Source organism: Pongo pygmaeus, chromosome 15 (genome assembly GCF_028885625.2).
Source record: "Pongo pygmaeus isolate AG05252 chromosome 15, NHGRI_mPonPyg2-v2.0_pri, whole genome shotgun sequence".
Classification (NCBI taxonomy): Eukaryota; Metazoa; Chordata; class Mammalia; order Primates; family Hominidae; genus Pongo; species Pongo pygmaeus.
Genome location: NC_072388.2, coordinates 94,252,826 through 94,271,585, shown reverse-complemented (window position 1 = coordinate 94,271,585; position 18,760 = coordinate 94,252,826). Strand labels below are relative to the sequence as shown.

General features: G+C 46.2%; 1 protein-coding gene across 4 annotated transcripts in view; it reads left to right on the top strand.

Moving 5' to 3' along the window:
• CLMN (calmin) overlaps nucleotides 1-14,261 on the top strand; it is a 131,565-nt gene extending 117,304 nt beyond the window's left edge. For 2 of the 4 annotated variants that reach the window (XM_054448190.2, XM_054448192.2), the window contains exons 9-14: nucleotides 1,352-2,977; nucleotides 9,091-9,287; nucleotides 11,191-11,251; nucleotides 11,871-11,941; nucleotides 12,375-12,471; nucleotides 14,060-14,261. In XM_054448190.2, the coding sequence (XP_054304165.2) occupies nucleotides 1,352-2,977; nucleotides 9,091-9,287; nucleotides 11,191-11,251; nucleotides 11,871-11,941; nucleotides 12,375-12,471; nucleotides 14,060-14,224 (2,217 nt within the window). In that variant the 3' untranslated portion in view covers nucleotides 14,225-14,261. Of the gene's footprint in view, nucleotides 1-1,351; nucleotides 2,978-9,090; nucleotides 9,288-11,190; nucleotides 11,252-11,814; nucleotides 11,943-12,374; nucleotides 12,472-14,055 lie in introns of those variants that run through there. The other 2 variants (XM_054448193.2, XM_063652045.1) reach the window with 2 other exon arrangements.
• The last annotated feature ends 4,499 nt before the right edge of the window (nucleotides 14,262-18,760 follow it).

Below are 18,760 nucleotides of genomic sequence, written 5' to 3'. Positions count from 1 at the left end.
TTTTTTAACCACATCACCTTGTTTTATCTTTTTAGTAGCTGTTCTAGTGATTATAATACTCATCTTTAACATACACCAGCTTACCTTAAATTAATATACTACTTCAAGTACAATGCATATTTTACATATTTGTATATATTTTATATATATCACATATATAATTTTACTTCATCTCCATTACATTTGCTACTATATTGTCATTTACTTTACTTCTACATATGTTTTAATCCTCAATACTTTGTTATTTTTGCTTTAAATAGCTAGTAGGCTTTTTAAGAAAACTTTGAAGTAGTATTTTATATTGACCATGTATTTACCATTTCCAGTACTGTTCATTCCCTCCCTTAGGCTTTATATCTGAGATTGTGTTCTTTGAGCCTGAAGAACTATTTTTTTTATATTGCTTGTAGCATAGATTATTCTAGAGTCTTCGCTTACGAATTCTAATTCCGGGTCATATATGGGTCTGTATCTAGTGATTATTTCTTCTCTTGATTGTGGATTTCGTTTTCCTGCCTCTTAATGTCTTGTAATTATTTTATGTCAAACTTGGTATATGAAAGAACAATAGAGGTTGAAGTGGATGTCATTTTTTTTCCCTCAGGAAATATAGCCCTTTCCCAAACAAGTGCATAAGATGAGGAGCTGTCGTTTTGATCATATCAGCATCAATAGGAGCTATGTTGCAGTTTTATTTAATTTCTTCTGTCTGGTTTTAAATGATTTGAGGCTGAAGTCAATTCACTCTATTGGTGCATTGGGAGTCAAGTGCTGCAGTACCACAAAGTCATTTTCTGCTTTTCAGCCCTGCCCCTAGCTGGCTCTTACACAGCAAAATTCCCTGTGTGGGCTAATTAGTATGTGAAGAGAATTGCTTTTGTGTTTGGAGTCCTTCCAGATTCATTCTCTCATACCAGCCCACACAATCAATAAAGATTTGGCTGATCTCTCCTTATCTCAGGTAGATTAGCTCTTCTCCAAGTCCATACCCAGAGTAGGCAACATGGTCCTCAAGCATGAAGTGTCTGACAATCTCTGCTCACTTTAGAAGGGATTGTCCTTCTTTCGCGCTTGGTTTATTGAGATTCCTTAATCCATAGCTTTTTTAAAAACTTGGTATTTTATATTTTTATTTATCTGATGTTTTCATATTTCAGCAGGAACAAGAGTCTTCTCTAACCATTTACATCTTAGAACACTTTGCATTGGTTTGAAGTGGCTTTTTCCATTTTTGTTTGTTTGTGTTTTGGGAAAGGTAGATATGGGTTGTACTTAAATCCTCTTCTTATTCATGTTGCTCTGTGCTTTATTTTGTTGTTGTTCTTTTGTGTTTTGTTTGTTTGTTTTGCAGGAAGATATTTTCGATTTAGATAAAGAAGTTCCTATCGAATCCACTTTTGTTCGCATCAAAGAAACTCCTTCTGAACAGGAGAGCAAAGTCTTCGTTCTGACTGAAAATGGGGAGCGTACCTACACTGTTAACCACGAAACCAGCCACCCACCACCCTCCAAAGTCTTTGTCTGTGACAAGCCCGAGAGCATGAAGGAATTCCGCCTGGATGGTGTTTCCAGCCATGCACTGTCAGACAGCTCCACCGAGTTCATGCACCAGATCATTGACCAGGTCCTGCAAGGGGGCCCAGGTAAGACCAGTGACATCAGTGAGCCATCTCCAGAATCCTCCATTTTATCATCCAGAAAGGAGAGCGGGAGGTCCAACTCTTTGCCGAACAAGAAAACAGTTCACTTTGAGGCTGACACCTACAAGGATCCTTTCTGCAGTAAGAACCTGTCCCTTTGCTTTGAAGGGAGCCCGAGAGTGGCAAAGGAATCATTGAGGCGGGATGGACACGTCTTGGCAGTTGAGGTTGCTGAGGAAAAGAAACAGAAACAGGAATCCTCGAAGATTCCAGAATCCTCCTCTGACAAGGTCCCTGGTGACATTTTTTTGGTGGAGGGCACAAACAATAATTCTCAGTCTTCTTCCTGTAATGGCGCTTTAGAGAGTACAGCCCACCACGATGAAGAAAGTCACTCTCTTTCATCCCCAGGAGAAAATACTGTGATGGCCGATTCCTTCCAGATCAAGGTTAACCTGATGACTGTAGAAGCTTTAGAGGAGGGAGACTATTTTGAAGCCATCCCATTAAAAGCCTCAAAATTTAACAGCGACCTAATAGATTTTGCTTCTACCAGCCAGGCTTTCAGCAAAGTCCCTTCACCTCATGAGTCAAAACCTGACAAGGATGCTGAGGCTTTTGAGAATCATGCTGAAAAACTAGGTAAAAGGAGTACTAAATCTGCTCACAAAAAGAAGGATTCGCCAGAGCCTCAAGTTAAGATGGACAAATATGAACCTCATCAGGACTCCGGAGAAGAAGCTGAAGGCTGTCCTTCAGCCCCAGAAGAGACACCAATGGATAAAAAGCCAGAGGTGCATGAAAAGGCCAAGAGAAAGTCCACCCGTCCTCATTATGAAGAAGAGGGAGAAGACGATGACCTCCAGGGTGTGGGCGAGGAATTATCTTCCAGCCCCCCAAGCAGCTGTGTCAGCTTGGAGACCCTTGGGAGTCACAGCGAAGAAGGCCTGGATTTCAAGCCCTCCCCACCCCTCTCAAAGGTTTCCGTCATTCCCCATGACCTCTTCTATTTCCCACACTATGAGGTTCCCTTGGCTGCAGTTTTGGAGGCTTATGTAGAAGACCCGGAGGTTCTAAAAAATGAAGAAATGGATCTGGAAGAGCCAGAGGGCTATATGCCAGACCTGGACTCCAGGGAGGAGGAGGCCGATGGCTCTCAGAGCAGCTCCAGTTCCTCGGTGCCAGGCGAGAGTCTCCCCAGTGCCAGCGACCAGGTGCTGTGTCTCAGCAGGGGTGGTGTGGGTGCCACACCAGCCTTGGAACCCGCTCCACTGGCCCCCTATGAGGACCACCAGCAAAGGGAGACCAAAGAGAATGACCCCATGGACAGCCATCAGGTACTCAACCATGGGATTTGGGAACCCTGGGTCCTGCCTGGGAAACTTGACAGTTCTTTTTCTGAAGCTCAGCTTCTTGCTCCATAAAATAGCGATGAGGGGGCTTCCCTTGGGACTCCCATGGTGCAAAATTCAAAGAGGCACCTACTGTGAGGCTCGGGCAAATGCAGGGTTGGCACCTGAGAGTGAGCACCTCCTGAAATCCTGCACACGGGCACCTCACTGGCTTTCCCCCAGTCCTGGCCCTACTCACAGGGATGCTCTGAGGATCAAGTGAGGTCACCTTTGAGGGTCCAGCAGAGGAGGACCAGAAATGATTTTAAAAGCAGTCATTGTCGCAGGGCAAGGGTTGAAAAACTAACCGTTGCATACTATTCTCAGTACCTGGGCAGTGGGATCAGGAAAGCGCATCTCCCTTATCCTGTTTACACACACATTTCTAACACAGAAACCAAAGATTAGTGCCCAACAGGAATAAGTCCTTTAAAAATCAAAAAAGCTCACCATCACTGATCATTAGAGAAATGCAAATCAAAACCACAATGAGATTCCATCTCACACCAGTAAGAATGGCGATTATGTCAGGAAACAATAGATGCTGGCGAGGCTATGGAGAAGTAGGAATGCTTTTACACCATTGGTGGGATTGTAAATTAGTCCAACCATTGTGGAAGACACTGTGGTGATTTCTCAATCTGATTTCAGAACCAGAAATACCATTTGACCCACCAGTCCCATTACAAGGTATATGCCCAAGGAATATAAATCATTCCGCTATAAAGACATATATGCACACATATGTTTATTGCAACACTATTTACAAGAGCAAAGACATGGAACCAACCCAAATGCCCATCAATGATAGACTGGATAAAGAAAATGTGGTACATATATACCATGGAATACTATACAGCCATAAAAAAGAATGAGTTCATGCCCTTTGCAGGGACATGGATGAAGCTGGAAGCCATCATTCTCAGCAAACTAACATAGGAACAGAAAACCGAACACCGCATGTCCTCACTTATAAGTGGGAGTTGAACAATGAGAACACATTGACACAGGGAGGGGAAAAACACACATTGTTGGGGGGTGGGAGGCTAGGGGAGGGAGAGCATTAGGACAAATACCTAATGCACACGGGCCTTAAAACCTAGATGACGGGTTGATGGGTGCAGCAAACCACCATGACACATGTATATCTATGTAACAAGCCTGCACACTCTGTACATGTATCCCAGAACTTAAAGTAAAATTAAAAAAAAAAAAAAGGAAAAAAAGCCAATAAAGGAAGAAACGAACAAACAAACTAACAAAAAGTCCTTTAAAACTCAAGGCTGGAGTAGTCAGCCTTCATGACCCCATTGCCCAGGTACTGAGAATAGTGTACTAACCGTTGGGTACTGCAGCCAAGGGAACCTCATAGTGTGGGAAATAGAAGAGGTCGTGGGGAATGATGGAAGGCCTTTGAGAGGGGTGGGAAGGGCTGGAAATCCAGGCCTTCTTCACTGTGACTCCCAAGGGTCTCCAAGCTGACATGGCTGCTTGGGGGATTGAAAGACAATTACCCCAAGCTTCAGCATCATGCAGTCCTACATAACAAACTTGCACATGTAAATCTAAAATAAAATCTAAAATAAAAGTTGAAAAACAAAAATATATTTATATATATTTTTAAGTTTTTTTATTATACTTTAAGTTCTGGGATACATGTGCAGAACGTGCAGGTTTGTTACATAGGTATACGTGTGCCATGGTGGTTTGCTGCACCCATCAACCCATCATCTACATTAGGTATTTTTCTTAATGCTATCCGTCCCCTAGCCCCCGATCACCACAGGCCCTGGTATGTGATGTTCTCTCATAACTTACCACTAACATAGGCATTAGAAAGTTAAAAAAAAAAAAAAAAAGTCATCGCAGCTAACATCTAGCACGCACTTAGTGAACGCTAGCCTGTTCTTCTGCGGTAACTTAGGAGAAACAGAAGCAGCCCTCATGTTTGACTCCAGTTTTGATTTTTTTAAAGGACTTTTGCCTGTTGGGCACTAATCTTTGATTTCTGTGGTTTGAAATGGGTGTGTAAATAGGATAAAGGGACATGCGCTCTTCTGAGCTTGAGCAGCTGGTCACATTCTTACCTGCCACTTGTGTTCCCACTTCATCTGGCCCAGCAGCTCACGAAGGGCCGCTGGAGTGATCAGTGAAGGGGGGTGCCTGGGCCTGGCCTGATGGGGAGGCTCCTCCTGCAGATGCCATGTTAGTAAGTGCTGCTCCCTGCTGCAGCACTGGGGATCCAGGAGGTGAGTCTGAAACCACATTGGCCATGCCCTGCTGGATACAGTGCACACAGGGCATCCAGGGCAAGACACCCAGGGAGGAGAAGGGCCTGGGCTCAGCCTCTCCAGCCCCTCCGTGAGCTCACCTGCTTACTCATCCAACCCCATGGAAAGCGATGCATCTGTCACTGCCAGGAAGATAAAGAAAGAAAGAAAATCCTGCCTTCAGTGTCTACTGCGGGAGACAGAGTCCCCAGTAACTGTACTGTGAGAGAATGTGGCCTCAGCCATAAGAGATGGGCCCAGCAAGGGGATTCAGGGGTTCAACAGAAGGAGGCTCCCACCCAGATCCAGAAAGGCTGCATGGGGGTTTTGTGGAGCCTAGAACTGGGGAGGGAGTTCTGGGTGGAGGGACTAAGGGTAGAGGTCCCGTAAGTGCAGGAGCCGGGTGGGAAAGTGACCAGCTATTTCAGATTGCATTGGCTCTGCCTCTATCTCAGACCCTTCCCCAGTCTCTCACTGTCCCTCCTCTCCAGCTCAGGTTGCAGAGGGATGACCCTAAAGCACAAGTCTCATCTTATCACTTCCCGACTGCTGTATCCAGGATAAAGTCTAAATTTCTTAGCATGAACTCCAAGACTCTTCCCTCTCTAACCTGGCCACCCACCCCTCTTTGTCTCCCTCCCCTCCAGCCAAGCCAGCATCCTCCCAGACCCCCAGATATCCAGGCTCTCCTCTGCCTCCAGGTGTGACTGGGCTGGTCCCACCATCTGGGCAAGCAGTTATTCACCCTTCAAAGCCAATGCAAATGGCACCTCCTCCCAGAAGCCCTCCCACCTCCTCCCCAGGCGGAGCCATTGTTCCTTCCCTATAGCTGATCACATTTTTGACAGTCTCTCCTTGAGTGCTTACCTGATTTCCATGGGCTTTGTTTTTCTCTCCCGGGAGAGTGTGGACATTTGTGTATTTATCTTTGTATGCTAGAGACCAGCATGGTGCCTGACAGGGCCTGCCAGTGTAGGGGACAAAGGTTTATTACACGATGGTTTCGGGGGCATACAGCAAATGGAAGGTAAATGAAACACTGAGATACATGACAAAGCTCTGGCTCATCAGAGCCCAGTGAGGGGCCCGAAGGACTGGAGCTGATTGGAGGATTGAGAGAGGCTTGCACCCTGCGGGAGCTACAGAAAAAGTCGGGTTCGAGTAGCCTTTTTTAAGTTGAAGTGTATTGATAGTTGAGTAGTTGGTGTGAATAAGTGGGGTAGAAGACCTGGAAGATTAGTTGAGCCGATAAAGAGAATAAGGGAAATTAACATAAGGGATCAGGTTCGTCCTAAAAGACACCGCGGATTTTAGCTAGGCCAGAAGTGGGGGACTGGTTTTATTCAGTTTGCCAAATCTGAGCAATGAGGAGTGGCTGCCTAAGCCCTAGGAGGAGCAGCATCCTCAGGCCGAGGGCCACATGGGCAGGGCTGCATACTCTGTGTTTGCCAATCATGGAACGGATGGGAAGAGGGCTGGATGGCTCTGCAGGTGCCAGGGACCACGGCTGCCATCTTCCCCCTCTTCTCCCAGGGAGAGGAACCCAGTCCCCCACTTGCTCCCACGGCCTGCTGTGTGCTGACTTCTCTGAAGTCTCAAAATAAATAAATAATAATAAAATAAAATGATGAATTAGCGGTTTGCATCCTCCCTCCTGGCCTATTGGATGTGGCCTGTGAATCGAATGCTTTCCTTCCAGCAATTGCCAAAAGCAGAGAGTGCATGTGTCCAGCACTTGGACAGGTGATTTGGGGTGTGACTGAAAGGGCCCTGGGTTGCAATGGTAGAATCAGGAGATCTAGATTTGAACTCCATCTTATGTGGATCTCACTCTTGGTGAGAGCGTGGGCAGATGAGCTCCCTTGGGTGCAGTGTGGGAATGAAATCAACACCGTCTGCCTCACTTGGCTCCGGTCCGCTGCCTCACCTGCCCAGCAAGCACTGCCCACTGATCCCCAGCCCACCTTGCAATTTGCTCCCGAGTGCAGCCCTTGCCTCAATCCGTGTGGGTGAGCGTAGGGAGAGGGTACAGCCCGTTTGATGAGGAGCCCGAGGTGAGGTCTGGGAGTCTTGGGTCCTGGCAGACAAGGAGATGGGATGAAGCATTTCTCTGATACCTTGCCTTCCTTTAAAAAAAAAAAAAAAAAAAAAAGAGGCCGGGAGCAGTGGCTCACACCTGTAATCCCTGCCCTTTGGGAGGCTGAAGTGGGTGGATCACCTGAAGTCAAGAGTTCAAGACCAGCCTGGCCAACATGGAGAAACCCTGTCTCTACTAAAAATACAAAAATTAGCCAGGCGTGGTGGCAGGTGCCTGTAATCCCAGCTACTCCAGAGGCTGAGGCAGAAAAATCACTTAAACCTGGGAGGTAGAGGTTGCAGTGAGCCAAGATCACGCCACTGCACTCCAGCCTAGGAGACAAAAGCAAGACTCCATCTCAAAAAAAAAAAGAAAAAAAGATATTTTCCCAGCCAAAGGGACTAGAAAATGGCAAGTTTTTCTTCTGGTCTTGAAAAAATAAATAAGCCCTCTGCTTGTTTCATCTTTCAAAAACAGTAGCATTTGACCATTGATGAGGGCAGCCTGTGAGACTATCATTTCAGATTGCTGAGCGCAGCTTGTCATTCCTGCATGGAGCTTTGTTCTCCCAGGGCACAATGGCCTGGCCGCTCTAATGCTCTTATTAGAACCTGTTGAACAGGTTCTTCCAGCCCCTAAAAGAATTCTTGAGAGGTGGCTCCAACAATGACCATGCTCCTGCATTTCACTCGTGAGCCTTGCTGACGGGTTTCAGAGTGCCTGGTGCAGACAGAGGTCAAAGAATCTTCATTACCAAATACATGCTAGACATGTTGCAATACCATCCACCTTCGGCCAAAGGCACAGTGAAGATGGCATCCTGAAAACTCTACACCTGCTTGTGCGTGTGCCTCTCCAAACCTATAGGCCACCTTTGCACCCTTTGGCCCACCTAGCTTCCAGGATTTATTCTTTTGTTTAAAAGGATGATGATTGTGAAGGATTCAACCACTGCTCACTGTAAGAGCCCTTCTCCTCCTCCTTTCTTTCTCTTTCTTTTTCTCTTTCTTTTCTTTTCTTTCTCTCTTCCTTCCTTCTCTCCTTTTTTCTTCTTCATTTTTCTTCTTTCTTCTTCTTGTCCTTTCTTCTTTCTTCTTCTTCCTCCTCCTTCTTTCTTCTCATTCTTCCTCCTCCTCCTTCTTTTCTTCTTCTTCCTTCTTCTTCACAGGGTCTCACTGTGTCATCCAGGTTGGAGTGCAGTGGCATGATCTTGGCTCACTGCAACCTCTGCCTCCCAGGCCCAAGCCATCCTCCCACCTCCACCTCCCAAGTAGTTGGGACCACAGGCACCACCACACACAGCTAATTAGAGACATCATTTATAGGAAATCCTGTGGAATAGTGGGACGTGGTTAATAATTATTGTACCCATTTCACCAACAAATAAACTGAGGCTCAACAAGATAACATCAGTCACTCAAGGTCACAGAGCTGACTCAGCCAGGATTTGAAATCAGATCTTGCCGACTCTAGAACCTATATTGCTTTAACTCCATCAATTTGTAGCATTTGAAGTCTGTACCAGGGGCCGGAGTTGGGGTGGACTTGTCTCTCACGCAGGCTGTGCTGCAGGGGATTCATGAAGAGGATCAGGGAACAGGCAGAACTGGAAGGGATGCCCTGGCTGGGCCTGGGCAGAGCACTGCTGGGTGATGTCACCTACTTTACACTGCATGGCATATTGACTTGGATTTGGTTGTTCTGTCTTTCAGTCCCAGGAATCCCCAAACCTGGAAAACACAGCAAACCCCCTAGAAGAAAATGTAATGAAAGAATCAGTCAGTAGTAAAAAAAAGGAAAAAAGGAAACATGTGGACCACGTAGAAAGTTCACTATTTGTAGCACCAGGAAGTGTTCAATCCTCAGATGACCTAGAAGAAGACACTAGCGACTACAGCATTCCTTCCAGGTATTTTATTCATCTCTTTTCACCCTTAAGGTGGAGCCAGAGAGTTAGAGAGTCATTTGCAGTTTCTGATTTGGTGGGGTGGGAGGTGCAGGCATGGGATTGGACAGCAAGGGAAATAGAGCGTCATACACAATCTTCATTCTCTACACCTGGGTTCCCCGACCCACCCTCATCATTACCAGACCTCATAAGGAGCAAAAAGGGAAGGATGGGAAGCTTGCCTTCTCTCCTCACTCTTCAAACCTTTGAGTGTAAGCTGGCAGTGAGCAGTGGATGGCTGAACCATAGGTAGGCGTGGGGGTGAATGCGGTAGACTTGGAGCCTCTGCTGGCTGCCTTCTGGCCCCCAGACAACTGCAGGTTGACCAAACTTCACTTTATAAGCATCTTAATGACTTCAAGCATATCCACCTTTCCACCAAGGAGACCTTTAATGTCTGGCACGTGGAAGCTGGACATCTCATTAATATTATGGCTTCTTCCACAATTCCCATTCCAAGGAAGTACGGATGCTTGATTTAGCTTGGGAGAAGGAGGGAGCAGGGAGGATAATGAGATTTAACTGATCTACAGGAGTCTTATAGCACACCTCTGCTCTGTCACTCCAAGGCCACCAGATGAGCCAGATTTGTTCCAGGGAAAATGTGTAACTGCTGAAAATCAGAAGACCCCGGTCTCTCCCCTCTCTCATCATCACAATAGTCAGTCAGTGTTTATCAAGCTCTTACTGTGCCCAGGCACTTCACGTTCATTTTCTCATTCAGTCTCACGTCACCTGTAGACACACTGGTGGGACTGTGCCTCATATGGCAGACAAAGAAGGTCAGGGGGCCAGGTAACTTTCCCAGCTTAGGGAGTCTTGGACTTAGATGTGTCCCACTCCACAGTCCACATTCTTTTTGTGCCCCCTTGTTGCCTGTGATGATGTGAGTGATACAAGCTGCAACAGAACGCTATTGAGATATGCATTTGGGGAGGGGCAGGGAGAAGCCCATACAGACAGAGCCAGAGGAGTTGCTGGCAGGTGCCTGACTTTCCACCTCCCTCTGCCTTGCTTCTGTGCCTGGACCTTAGGGAAACAGAGGCAGGGGAAGGAGGGCCAAGGCACAACAGAAGGCTGTTGCCCACTTGGCCTTTGACTCCCAGCATGCCTGTCCCTGCCCCTGGATGTGACTGTCTAGCAGTCATCTATGATCTTTGCATGTCGCTGGGCTCTGCTGTCAGTGCAGGTGAGCACTTTGGATAAACAGTGCAAGGGATTTGCCCAGCTGCTCAGCTTCTCCCTAAGCAGGTTAATTCTCAAAGAATCCTTGAGCAGCCACTATGCAATGGAGTCTGCTAGGCCTGGGGACTTCAGGAGAGGGAGAAAGAGGTCAGCCACAGGGGTGATTCAGGCAGGGCTCCATCCTTCAAGGAAATAGGACATTACCCTCCATTCCGCTAGGACTGGGTGGAACATGAAAAGTGCGAGGCAAGCATTCCCACTTGTATATTTTGGACCTCAGAGGCAGGTAGAGAGAGTCGGGGCAGCCTGGTCTAGGCCCAGGTCTGACTAATTGCAGAGAACCTCTGGTGAGTCCCAGCACATCAGGATGCTTGGGTTACTTCCTGCTCCAAATGCTTTGATTTTTAAGAATATGTGGCTTGCTTTCTATTTAAAATCCTGACTTTGATTTTTCTTGTAGATGAGGGCCCAATGTATGTATCACTAATATCCATCCTGTTTGTAAGCACTCTCCAACCAAAGTAGGCATGTTAGATAAAATCTGTCATTTCTGTCCCTGGGTGTGAAGTTGTCGCTTGCCTAAATCTATATGTGGAAACCCCAGGATGGGGGTGACCGTACAACTGAGCCATGAAGAGCTCCAGGTGGTACCAATTCAAAACATGTGTTTGTTTTTCAGGACTAGTCACAGTGACTCCAGCATTTACATTCGACGACATACTAATAGGTCTTCGGAATCGGTTAGTATGTGAATTTCTTCTCTTTCTGCACGGCCCCTGCTAATCAATTCCTTTCCATCCTTCCTCCTCCCCAACCCAGAGCTTTGAAATTACTGACGTGCAACAGCCATACTTTTGGATAGAAGACAAGCAAATTGAAACCTTGTCATTAAGCACAGTCCAATCGGATATCCGGTTTGGGCAATAAGGGATGTAAATAAAGTGATGATTTTAAAGCCCAAAGGCCTCTTTGTTATAAAAATGCATCCAAAACGCCCTACCTGGACCCCCCCCACACACACCCAGAAGGATCACGTTCAAAGACAGAGGTGCAACATGAGTCAACGTCCGATGGACAGTTGCACGTGCTTAGTAGCAGATGTGTTAGAACCCGGAGCAGCACACCCCAATTCGGGTTCCGGGTGGTGGGGTCTCTCATGCTCAGAAGGGAGGGGCTTGGGGGAGGAGGTAGAGGAATGTATATTGTTTAGCACTTTGATTTTGGATCTAGATGCTGACAGTATTGAGAAATGCCTGGCATGCTCGGCTTTGTGTGTTTAAAATCGTTTTATTTTCTGTTTCAGAGATTTCGTCTTTACTAATTGGGTGGCGGGGGTTTTGTTTATAAATTTCACTGTAGGACCATTTTAGCTATGTTCAGTTGAGGAACGCAGCAGATCTGGACGACAGAAGAAACCGAATGTTAACCAGGTTGGTGGCTTTACTTCAGGTTTTGTGGGGGTTGTAATAAAATGTTTTTACATTCTGCAGCCTGCCTTACAGGGGTGGTTATTCTCCCACTGTTTTGTTGATAACAGTATTAATAATTTGGGATAATGCAAGAAAATAACTATTCCAGAGAAAATGATGTAAATTGAATATGAGTAGAAAGGAAAAGTAGATATTAATTAACACTGATGGGCAGGGCCCGGTTCCGAAAATGAGTCAGTTTAAAGATGGGTCTGGGTTCTGAGCCTGCAGCTGTGTTTAAATGAGTGGTATAGAGTATAGGGTGGTTTAGTGGTATAGGGTAGTTAGCAAAGGGAGGGCCAGGCAGGAGAAGAGGTGGTGGTCTTGTGAGGCTGTGTGTCCCCCGTGAATGCTGTAGCCCCTGACGCCTGTCCATCCCCTGTCGCCACTGCAGGTACAATACTCAGAAGCTCACTGAGCTGATTTTACAGTTTTATGGCATCAGAGCAGACATGAAGAGGGAAAGCAAACATGCCAGGATGTCTATGAAAGTATTTCTTGCTGTCGGAGAACTGTTGGCCTAGCCTGATGTTGCTGAATTGCTGGAAACCTGCCCATTTAAAACATAAAACCAGAAAAACTTCTCAGACTCTTACAATTCTGAGACGTCCCCATTCCTGTTGAAGTCATAGAGTTGCTTTATTATGTTTTTATTTTTAAAAATTTTTATTTACTCGCCACAGATTTGAATTGGCTTGGAAGGATCTAGATTACTGGAATCGGAAGCCTCTGTCTGAATATTACCCAACACCCAAGAGTGTGGTCCTTAGAACCTCATCCCTCTGGCTGCTAAAAAAGAAGCAGGACAGCTCCTTTCCCCTGCCGTGAAATGGAAATGCTAATTCAAGTTTTCAACTAGGCTGGATATGCTCATAGGAAAATAATCCTTTTTGCTCTTATGAGATAGAGGCGTTGAAAATAGAACCTGTAAAGTTGAGAAATGCAGTTGTGTTTTCAGTTTTCTACATTGAGCATTTATTACCTTTATAATAAAAAATATGGTTTAGGCTGCACGTGGGGGTTCACGCCTGTAATCCCAGCACTTTGGGAGGCCAAGGAGGGAGGATTGCTTGAGGCCAGGAGTTTGAGACCAGCCTGGGCAACACAGAGAGACCGTGTCTCTATAAACAGTATATAGTTTAACTTGTTTCTGTGGACAGCTTTTTAAAGAAGCCCATCATGTGGGTATTTATCATTCAGTGTGTAGACGGTGGCAGATGTTTAATCCCGCCCTGCCCCGTCGCTCCTGCTATCAGGAGATAATTCTGGGACAAGTGGTTTTAGCCTCTCGTAATCTCCATTACACAGCACAAAACCACCCTAAGAAGCTTACACTGCAGGCTTCTCTACATGCAGCTCCAAGCAGAGGCCCCAGCCCCAGGCAAAACCTTCTGGGCTTCCCTATTATCCGCCAGGCAAAACTGAAATGACATTTTAACACTACCACCTATAAAATAAAAGCAGGAAGGTAAATCTGACTGAAATCAAATCTGGTAATTATTTTAAAGGTAATATTCCAAAGCCGAAACAAAACTGTGGGGAATGGGAGAGGTCTTTGTTTCTTTCTGATAGATGATTTAAAATGATCTGCTATTAGGGACACTTCATCCCTTAGATGACCTATGGGGTCCCCTGCATTACTAACAAACAGCAGCGAGCGATCAGTATCTAACTCCGTGTCACTCTCTGAGAGCACTGTGGCATCAAGAAAGCTGTCCCAGGAGACCTGGCCTAGGCGCCAGCTCTGTCGCCAAGTAATTGCATGGCCTTGGGCAAGTCACTGCACCCCGAAAGCCTCAGTGTGTCCATCTGCAGAATGGGGCTGCCAGCTCCTCTCACCTAATGTTATGGAGATGAACGGAGTATGCGCAAAAGCTCGAGGGGCTGCCTGGATGGCCTGACCCACTGCCTTGGGCCAGTACACACAGTGTGGGGCCTACCTGGACATGGTGCTGGGGAGCCTTCAGGTCTTCAGGCAGGGAGTGGTGGCCGGGGAGAGACGGGTAGCACTGGGTGGGGTCCACTTTCCTGGGAACCTGCTTGGTAACTACCTTTCCTCTGTGTTTCTTCTGTAGGAAGGCCAACAGCTCAGGAGAAGCCATGTCACTGGGGAGCCACAGCCCGCAGAGCGACTCCCTGACACAGCTTGTCCAGCAGCCGGATATGATGTATTTTATTGTTTTCCTGTGGCTGCTGGTGTACTGCTTGCTGCTCTTCCCACAACTGGATGTTAACAGGCTCTGATACGTGTGTCTGGATAATAAAAAAGACAGGACCCTGACCAGGGGCGGGGTTACTTCATTTTATTTTGGGTTCCAGGTGGGGCACTTCTACAGACAGTTGAGGACCTCCGAGGAAACTTAGACCCCCTTTCTCGCTATTGTGGTTTTTTGATTTTTTTTTTTCAGGTTTCCTTTTTTTTCTGGACGACCTGAGCATGCTTTTTTCTTTGGCTATGTACTCAAAACTCAGGCATGCAGCTGGATCCGTAGGTGGGGTTTTGTCCTCGTGCGCCTTGCTGGGTTGGATAGGAAGCATTGTTAGTGATCATTAGCCCGCCTGGATCTTAGCACACCCCACATGCAGGTTCACACGCTGGATGAACTCGAGTTTCTTACCTCTCAGATGAAGGGCTGCTTGATGAGAAAGAGGGTGGGCACCCCAGGCCGAGCCCCAGCTGGGAAGAAAGCTGCCACGTTTTCCTCCAAGCATGGGTGTTTGAGAGAAGGTGCTGGGGTCCATGCACCTGTCGCAGTCCGGTAACTGGTTGCATTCACTGGGGGAAATTCAAGCAGCCGGCTCTGTGCAAGCACATCCAGGAATGGCAGAATCCAGGGAGGAAGGTGAAAGCTGTGTTGAGAGCCACTGTGTGCTCTTTTTCACCCCGGTTTTTTTTTTGTTGTTGTTGTTTTGTTTTTTTGTTTGTTTGAGGGGAGATACACTTGAAATTCAGTTTTCCATTGATTGGATTGAGATAGAACCATGATTTTCAAACCAGATCGCCAGGGCCCAGCAGGGCCCAGCAGGGCCCTATAAAAGCCATGAGGAGTGGGTGGGCTGGAATCAGCTGCCAGCGGTGCTGGAGCTGGGTGGTGGGGCAGCTTCCTGCCCACGAAAGCTTTGGTGCACACCTCCCTCAGAATGCATGTCTTGGAATGGGCATTCTTTGTGGTCACTTGTAATGGGTTTCTTGAAGAGGCTTTCTGGACAGCACTCTGGGAGCAGGCCAGCACAGGAGGTTTGTAAAAGAAGAGAGGCATCTCTAGCACCCCTGACTCCAGTCTTCCTCAGCCCCGGGTTCCCTGTGCTCTCTCCTTCCTGCCAAGGCTCAGGTTCGTGGCGAGTCTCTGCATTGGTTCCTCCTCCCCTTGCTCTCCCCTTCAGAAAGCATGTACCAGGCCACCCTTATAAAATCACAAATGAGTCAGGAGGGGACTCAGTGAGCATCTTGTCTAGCTGAACCCAGAGAGACAGAGCAGCTTGACCAAGATCATATAGCCAACCAGGGGCAGACTTGCAGTGAGCACACAGGCACTTGATGCCCTGTCCAGAGCTGTCATCCCTTGTAGGAAACTTCCACTGGGCACACCAGTGTCCTGAGAAAAAGATAAAATGACTAGATTAAAATGTCCACATTCAAACAAAACCAAAAATTTTAGACCAACTATTGACATTTGTTTTGTTCTTGTATTTTTCCCATGAGGAATTCTTACTCACCTTCAAGCTCATCCCTGATTCCTTCTGAAATACCCTTGACAACTGCAACAGCTTGTCATTTGACATACCAGCGTCGCTCTTACTCCAGGAATCACATTTCTTTCTTTGCTAGCCAAGGACTTGCTCATTTCAAGCAGTGGGTTTCAAGTTTACAGAATTCCAGCATGGCCAGAAGAATTTACATAGCACATCTGAGTTGATGACAGCCAAAATCTGGCCTCTAAACCAGTCTGATTATAGTCTGTCTCCCCTCCTGAAAAAATTTCAGCCTTCCAACCAGAAAGCTGCTGGGAGCTTGGAGTGATTCCATCTGGAAGGCCAAGAGCCCCATGGAAAATGAGCTAATTAATGAGCTCCCTGGCATCAATGAAAGCTCAAAGGTACAGATAATAAAGATTATGTGATAGTTTATAACCCTGGGCACCATGCAGTCCTCGCCTAAATTAGATGCTTGAAGAGCCTGGGAAGAGCCAACCCAAATGTGAATCATTTCATTTTATGGGTCTAGACCTTGTTCAGAAAAACCTCTGCAGGATACTTCTCTCACCTATTACAACTGGTAATATTGTTTAAAACATCTACTGGCAAGATGCCTGAAAGTCATTTGGTTCAGGTTGGCAGTCAACTGATATTTTGCAAAGGAAAAAAAATCTCATTTGAGTATAGGCTTCCTATGGAAGAAGCTGGATATAGAAAATGGATGTGGAAGTCTGCAGGACAAACCACCCCATTGCTTGTAATTTTTTTAAAATTAAAAGAAATACAATAAGGCTTTTAACAAGAACTAGCAGTCCCCTAAGTCTCGCTGCTTAGAAGTAACCACTTTCAACTCCCTTATGTTTGCATTTCTACATAACGTGCTTACACTTTATTTTTTAATTTAGAAACATCTACTGGCTTGCTGTCACAGTAGAGGAGGATTTCACTCTTGCCATACCGTGCTTTGGTTTTCCAGTATAGCTAGATCACATCATTTAGTACATTTCTACTAGGTATTGACATTACCTGGAGCAGTTAAGGATTGTTGACTCCCAAGCCCAGCAGTGTGTTATGGTTACATGTCCTTTCTCCTCCAAATGTCCCCCTTAATTTGCTATTCTCTCTCTTTACTTTTTTTTTTTTTTTTTTTTTTTTGGTGTGGCGCATTCTTTAATAACTTCCTGAGGAAGAGAACATGGGAAGTAAATATGGTTGTAAATATTTTGAGATTTTTGCATGACTTAAGATGTCTGTATTCTGCCCTTAACAGAAATGTGGCTGAGCATAGAATGACAGGTGGAAAATAATACCCTCCCCTAGCCCCTGCCAAGCATGCTGGTTGAGATTTTTGATGCCATTCTGATTCCCATACCTGTATATGTGACTTAGGTTTTTTATCCACCCTTCCTGGAAACATTTAAGATCTCTTTATTGTTGGTGTTCTGAACTGTCATGATGGTGTTGTATCCCAGGTGTTAAACCTTGTGCTGAGCCTTCATGGGAAATTTCTTAAATTTTCTTGTGATTACTTACATTCTTTCTTTCTGGACCACCTATTATTTCAATGTTGGACCCTCCCTTACCCCAGGCTGATGCTCTAATATTTTTTATCTTTTCTATTTTTCATCTATGTTTCTGATCTGCTTTCAGGAAGAATTATTCATTTTTATCTTCCCAATCTGAAGGTTTTGTTGAGTTTTTGTTTTCCAAATTAACAAAACCTTTGGTCATTATCCTGCCTTTGTTTTATAGTGTCCTGCTCTTGATGCGTGGATGCAGATTTTGTCTCTCTGTGGATGTTAATGATTGTGGTCTGAGGGGAAGTTCTTTTCTGCTCCCTGTGTTGCCCTCATTTTCTCTGAGTTCTTTTTATTTTGGTGGTCTCAGTCTCTATCTTTCACGTTGTAAATTTTTCTCAAATATCTGGTGATCCTGTGGATCTGTTCATGTTTAAGAGTGAGGCATCCAAAAGCTGATTGGAAGTTGTGTGTGCCAACTGGTGAGCTTTTCCACTAGGGTCACCAGGTGGGCACCTGGACTCATCATTGGAGAACGCTGCCTGTCAGTATTTGCACGTGTTTTCTCTGGGGCTCATTCTGTCTCTTTAGAGATATTCCCACTACTCTCCTTCTTGGGAAGCAGGGGCATACACAGGGCTTTTAGCCTACGCTGAGCCCTCATGTGGTTTCAAAAATGGTGTCCCATCTGGGCAGAAGTCCCCACGAGCACTTGGCTTGACTGGCAAAGGACACCTTTTGCCCCTTCCTCCAGACATACCCAGCCCTGAGCTTGGCCAATGCTTGAGGAGCAATGAAAAGGCTAGATTTTAACTCGTAATTGCCCTCTTTAGCCAGGTGCCTCTGTGCAGTGCACAACTATAGGGCCATATCCAGAGACCCTGGTCTATATTCAGTGTGCCCGAGTTCTGACCGCTGAGCAGGCAGCCTCATCACCCGTGAGTATTCAGACTTTCATTAAGTTGCTTCCACCTTTGCTGTGCCTGGTGTCCCTGAGTTGGAGCTGCTCTGATTTCTCCATGGAGTAGGTGCACAGTGGTCATCTGGCTGCATGGGAAGGACAGGGGACCTCAGAGCCAATAAATGCCCTGGTCTTCAGCCCCATGTCTCACCCTATCCCTCCCATTCCAATCCCCAAGCCTCTCCTGGAGGCCACAGGGCATCTCTGCTGACCACTCTGTGTCCTCCCCTCTGCAGGCATGTGATTTTGGGATCCGCCTCCCTGCTCACTTTTCCATCAGTTCCATGCCTGCATAAATAGGTTGCTAGCTCTTGCTTACTGTTCTCTTCTGTATTCCTGTGTGTTCATGGTTGTATTAATATAGCTTTCATTCCTCTGCTCCTATTTTCATGGGGTTTCATGAGGGAAGAAATGGGCTCATGTGTTCAGTATACCATCTTGATCCATAAACCCCATTTGAGTTATCTCACTGGTTGCTTAGGGGCCTTGCTGCTCTGACTGGTTTGTGAAAGTGCCCTGAGTCCAGCTGGGACTGCAGCAACATCCATCCTGTTGAGCTGTGGTCTGCTAAGTGATTTTGTGTAATGCTGTGCCAAGTGCAGGAGA